Source organism: Dichotomopilus funicola (genome assembly GCF_033296635.1).
Source record: "Dichotomopilus funicola strain CBS 141.50 unplaced genomic scaffold C8A04scaffold_15, whole genome shotgun sequence".
NCBI classification, from domain to species: domain Eukaryota; kingdom Fungi; phylum Ascomycota; class Sordariomycetes; order Sordariales; family Chaetomiaceae; genus Dichotomopilus; species Dichotomopilus funicola.
Window position 1 is genome coordinate 417,481 of NW_026944036.1, and position 5,913 is coordinate 423,393.

Here is a 5,913-nt window from a genome sequence, read left to right on the forward strand (position 1 = left end):
GAAAGTCCGAAGTCACTCTAGCCTCGTCCTCCCTACCGGAATCATAAACTCAACATATCACACACTGACAAAGTCCGCAAACATGTATTCTCAAATCACGGTAAACTTCAAAAACTGTATTCCAAATATACAATAACTCAGTGCATCAACACCCTACTTTTCCAACTCAGTCTCATACAAGACATTCAGCGCATACCATCCCATTCCAACCTCCCAAACCCATCCCAAAATACCAAGTCGAGCAAGCTCATCAAACAATAAATACTAAAGTCCACCCCAAATATAAACCAACAATCCACCTTCCACTCCTCTCCCCCTTTTATACATGTATAATATAAATGCCATGCCCGTGTCTAGTCCCAGACGAAACGAACAGCAGATGATACTTAGCCACCAAACGGGCCAAGGTTTAGAAGTGAAAACCAATGCGCAGTTAGGCAGCAAGCCAGCCAGCCGTGTATGAGAATTAGATGAAGAAGATGAAGAAGAAAGGGGCTTTGACCCCGAGAAGTGAGGCCGCCAAAATAGGGTAGGTAGTAGGGGTATTCCAGATTCCAACAGTCGATCGATACTCCGGGGAAAGAAAAAAAGAGAGAAGAAAATGGACCGGAACCTGGGGAATTCATCCCATCCCATATCCAAAAAAAGAGCCAGAGCCAGATCCAGACACCCCCTAAATACCCCAACGCCAACCCCCATATCCAATCATATCACCCCAGATTACACCTACGCCCCCGTAACAGCCCTCCACCGTCCCTCAAACCCCCTAACTGCCATCCTCTCCTCCTCTAACACCCTCTGCAGCCGCCTCGTCTCCCGCACCGCCTCCTCCCTTGCCTCCTGCAACCTCAACACCTCAATTTGCGCCGTATTCATCCGCCCCACAACCTCCTGCATCTCCGCATCCGCCGACGCCAGCGCGCCCTCCAGCTCCGACACGCGGGACTGCAGCGTCGACACCTGCGAGATCATATCGACGGGGGCGGTGGCCGCGCGACGGATGGTGGGGCGCGGGCTCGTGGGGTCGTCGTCCTCGTTTTCGTGGGAGGATGGGGATAGGGATGATTTGCGTGGGGGAAGGGTGGTCTGCGGCTTGAGGTTGATGAACATCGGGGAAAGCGGCGACTTGCCTGGGAACACGCGCGGCTGGCCGGAGCCGCGCCGGGGGCCGCGGCCGCCCATGGCATCGCGCAGACGTTGTAGTTGGTCAGAGTGGGCGTCCTTGAGCTCGCTGACCTCGTCCTCGTGGCGGGCGATGCGCTCTTCGGCCGCGCTCTGGGCCGCCTCGACCTGTTCCTCGAGGGTGCGCAGGCGGGATTGCATGCCCGCGATGCGCTCGGTGCTGACGCGCTGCTCGGCGTCGCCGCGGGCGATGGTGTCGGCTAGGCGCGTGCGGAGGGTGGCGTTGGCGTCGAGCTGGGCGCGGACTTGTTGGGCGAGCTCTTCCACGCGGCGGGCGGACTCGTGTAGTTGGCTGGCGAGGTCGTTTTCGGTGTCGAGGTGCTGCTTTTCGAGGGCTTGGAGGTTGTCGATTTGGTCGAGGTAGGCGCTGGCGTCGGCACGGGCGCTGTCGCGGTCTGAGACGGTGGCCGCGAGGGATTGTTCGAGGCGTTCGATGGCGAGTTGGGTTTTCTCGTCGGGGCGGGTATTTTCCTCGAGGGCCTTGATGCGATCGATGGCGTCCATGTAGGCGCGTTGTAGGTCGTGGTACGCCTTCTCGAGGGTCTGCGAGCTCACGGGCGTGTCGTTGCCCTCCTCGCTGTGGCTGCTGCCCGGGCGAGCGAAGGCCTCTGGGATGAGGATATCGTTCTCCTTCAGGAGCCCGCGCAGGGAAGCGATCTCGCCCTCGGCACGGTCCAGATCCATCTTTAGCCCGGCCAGACCCTTCTCGACCTGCCACTTTTGCTCAATGGCCTCTTCTGCCCGCCGGCGCAGCACGGCAATCTCCTCGCGGAGGTTGGACACCTCCCGCTCGTACCCGACCTTCTTGGGCGAGGCCGTGAGCAGACGGTCGCGCTCCATCTCGAGGTGGTGTATCCTCTTGGCATTCTCGCGGTTCTGGATCTCTTGCCTCTCAAGCAGGCTCTTAAGCGCGCTGTGGAGGGCGTCCCGCTGCGCTTCGACATCCTTGAGCCGCTCGGCCAGGACATCGCGGGGTTCATTGACGCGGGTAGATGCGGACCGCGAGATGGACTGCGGGCGCTTGTGCCGTAATGGACCGCCCGTGACGGACGCCGACCTCGACAAGCCCATCGACATGCGCGCCACAGTGGTCTGCTTGTGCTCGGCGACATCGCGCGACCCCAGCATGCGCAGCTCGGCGTTTTCGGATCGGAGCATTTGCAATTCTGCGTTTTCTGACTTGAGGTTTTGCAACTCCTGCTGCATCTTAGATGCGTCGTATGCAGACCGTGCTTGGTCGGCTGCTTCAGCCTCCAGGCCCTCGAGCCGGGAGCGCAGCTGTGGGACGACCTCATCGCGCAGGTTGTCCCGCTCGTTCGCAGCCGTCTGGAGCTCTCCCTGGACCGAGCGAAGGAGACCTTCAAGGTCGGTTTTGGCATTGCGCTCCACCGACAACTTCCGGCTAAGCTCCTCGCATGCGCTCTCCAGCTCCTGGACCCGGTTGGTGGCATCACTGGTGTCGATCTGAGCCACATCAAACTCAGATGCCTTCTTGGATAGTTCCTGTATTTGCTGGTCCAGCTCCCGGCGCTTGGAGCGCTCGTCTTGGAGCTTGTTGGTGAGTTCTAGCCGGATCTGGGCCTTCTCCTGTTCGGCCCGCCGCTGGATCTGGGAGATCTCCTCCTTGGCCTGGTCGTAGTCGCTGAACTTGGCCGAGCTGTAGCCCGAGTCGGAGAAGTAGTCACTCGTCCGTTTCCCAGGCGCCTGTGGATTGCTGACTTGTTCCTGTAGCCTGTCTACTAGATCCTCCAGGTCCATCTCACGCCGAATGGACGAGGCCAGCTCGACGCTGATGGCCTTCAGTTCGTCCTCCATCTCCTCGAGCTGACCGAGTGATGATGGGGGGTCTGCGGGTGTCTGAAGGTAGGACTCGCAATATTGCAGGGAGTCCTGCTCTGTGGCATGAGAAAACGACCGATCCCTGGGCGCGCTGAGCGGAGCGTCGTCGTACGACCCGATCACAGCCGCCGCTTGCTTGGGTGATGAGGGCGAGGGAATGGGCGAGTAGTCCTTGTCGGAGAATTCGGTCGCAACGGTGGCTTCTGGCGAGGTGGCCCAGCCGAAGAAGGCGCTCAGTTTGGATGACGCTGGTGATTTGGGTAGTGGCTTATTAAGATTACTTTGTTCTAGTGATGAGGACGATGCCAAAGCCGATGCTGAATCCGTGGCCGCGCTTGGGGGTTCATCTCGCGTGTTGGTGGGCGCAAGTTTGAGTTGTGGTGGAGGGGATTTGCGAGAGAACATGGACATGGTCCTCGCGTTGGGATCGATTATGGTGGAACGTTTGTCGTCGTCGTCTTCGTCGTCCTCCCTTGGAGTGCCCCGACTCTCCAGCCCGTCGTCCGATGTCCGCGAGTCAGACACGGAGTACAAGTCGTCCAGCTCGTACGGGTCACCCCCTTCTTCCTCTTCGTCGCCGTCTTCCTCTGCCTCTTCTTGAAAAGAGGACTGGCTGGCGGTTTCAACGGTCTCGGCCACGCTCGGACTCTCGTCCTCTTGGGGGCGCGCGGGATGTGTTTGAGGCGCTGCAGGGTTGATTCCCGCAGTGTTTCGCAAACACGCCGCGTCGTGTCCCGTGGCGACGGATGGCGGGACGGTAGCCTGCGCAAAGTAGTCGGACACGAGAGCTGATCTGATCGAAGAAAGCCGGGTTAGCCTGATATAACACACACCATTATTGCCACCAGCACCACTTTAGCCGAGTCAGGTTGGTCGCAACAAAGGGAAACAAATCCCTTTCCCACTACTACCCAGCCCCCCAAAAAGAAAGAAACCAAAGAAACGGAACACGCTGCGGAAACAGTGAAACAATACAACAACGTACGGTAGGCTGCTAGCGTCCTGGACCGTATTCAACGAGCTAGTCGTTGGTAACGGACTACGCTCCCCGGGAAACTCGTACAGAGTCGGACTGTCGAGCGAGCACGAGCGGGCAAAGCGCTGCTCGGGGCGGGGCAGGTCGGCGAGGATATCGGCATACACGGCCGCGCCCTTGGAGAAGCGGACAGCGGCAGGTGAGGCAGTCGACGACAGCGGCTTGCGCTTAATGGGGCCCGAGAGATGGGCGAGACTGAACGAGCGGCCGTTGCGAGGACTGGGCAGTGGGCGCTTCCCCGGGAGGGCCTCCAGATCGGGAAACGCGTCTGGGTTGTGGTCGGAGTGATCAGAGTGGTCGTAGTGGTCGTAATGGTCGTAGTGGTGGCCTTGGTCGTGGTCCGTTTGGACGAGTGTTTCGTCGAGGGGTTGGGCGGAGGACGAGGGGTGGTGGGACGAGGGGGCCGGGCGCGGGAACACGACTTCGGACGGTGCAGATGGTCCAGACGGTGCAGACGGTGTATCAGACGCTGAAACGGGCAGAGCGGGTGGCGACGGCGGCATAGTGGTGTCGACGACGTCGCCTGCGCGGCCCTCTCCGTGAGCAGCCATGGTGGCATTCATAAGGGCGTTGTTGCGCTACTCCCCATTCGATTGGTGCTGCAAAAACAGAGCAATTAATTAACACATTGAGATTTGAGACCGACGAACAGGCTCGGCAATGGGCAAAGGGGCCGCTTGTCTCCCAGATTCTCAGTGAGGGAAAAGAGCGAAAAGGAGCGGACGCCCGCTCATCGACCCCTTCGGTGCAAAAGGTAGCGCTAGCGCCGGCGATTCGCCAGGGGCCAGATAGAAAGGTTGCATCGTAGCCCCATTTTCGGAAAGCTTTCAAGCGCCATCGACAGGGGCAAACCCGCGATGGCTGGCCCCAAGTGCCCCGCAAGGGCCGCTCCCACGCCTGGGCGCAACCCTTGTCCACTGTGTGCAACCACCCACGCGCCCCGTTCCTTGCAGGTGTTCCCCCTGAACCGTTGCATGACAGCCAATCACCGAGTCGTACCGCTCTCGATGGGGAATTGGCCAATCCGCTGATGTTGTGCATTCCGGATTCCGGTGCTGAGAATGAAAGGGAGGAACCAGACAGGCGCGCATAATGGAAGCCAGCCACTCCAGCGTCCACCAAAATGGCACTCGGACCATTGGGAGCTCCAAGTGCCTTTTCCTTTCTCTCTTCTCAAATCATCAAGGTCCTTCGCAACGCTCCATTGGTTAGGAGGTTTTCTTCCCATCTCAAATGGAGCGGTTCCTGCGCTCCCCACAAAGACCAGGGTTGAGACGCAGCTGAGCCGCCGCCACGAACAAACTGCCGTTGATCGCGATACAAAGCCGACAAGGAGGCATCGATACACAGGGCGACGGCACTGGGAGACTGGGCCGAGCAGAAAGAAAGGGGAAAAGACGACACTGTGTCAAGCCATGTTCCACTGTGATGCACAACAGCCCACGCTGTGAGCGGCGGCGCTTTCAAGTTGCGATCGGCGCATTTTACGCTGCTAAATCCGGACGCGTCTTACCGAATTGGGGTGGCATCAACGGACGAGACCCCCAATGGGAGTTGACAGGTTGACCCGCGATACATGGAACCAAACCTTTGAGTCCATGGCGAGACTACCATCGAACTAACTTTCTTTGAGCTTGGAAGTTCCTCTGGATTGAACTGCTCACGTCGACTGACCCTTTCTTTTTGACGTTGAGGCGACCGTTTCAACTACGCGCCAAGACGACCGTTCCTGATGCACAAAGCACACCTCCTGCAGTTGCAGCGCATGGCAGCAAAGGCACGGTGGTCAAAAAGCAATTTGCTGACAAGAGCCTTTGCGGGGGAAACAGGGGTGCAACATGTTAAGCTTCACTCCA

The 5,913-nt window shown here is 58.9% G+C and overlaps 1 protein-coding gene across 1 annotated transcript; it reads right to left on the reverse strand.

The window, feature by feature from the left end:
- Positions 1–726: 726 nt before the first annotated feature.
- On the reverse strand, positions 727–4,608 carry C8A04DRAFT_35796 (uncharacterized protein; the record flags this gene model as incomplete). Its single annotated transcript, XM_062783303.1, has 4 exons — positions 727–3,269; positions 3,303–3,814; positions 4,040–4,290; positions 4,408–4,608. 4 exons carry the CDS (start codon positions 4,606–4,608, stop codon positions 727–729), a joined length of 3,507 nt encoding a protein of 1,168 aa, XP_062638910.1.
- Positions 4,609–5,913: the final 1,305 nt, after the last annotated feature.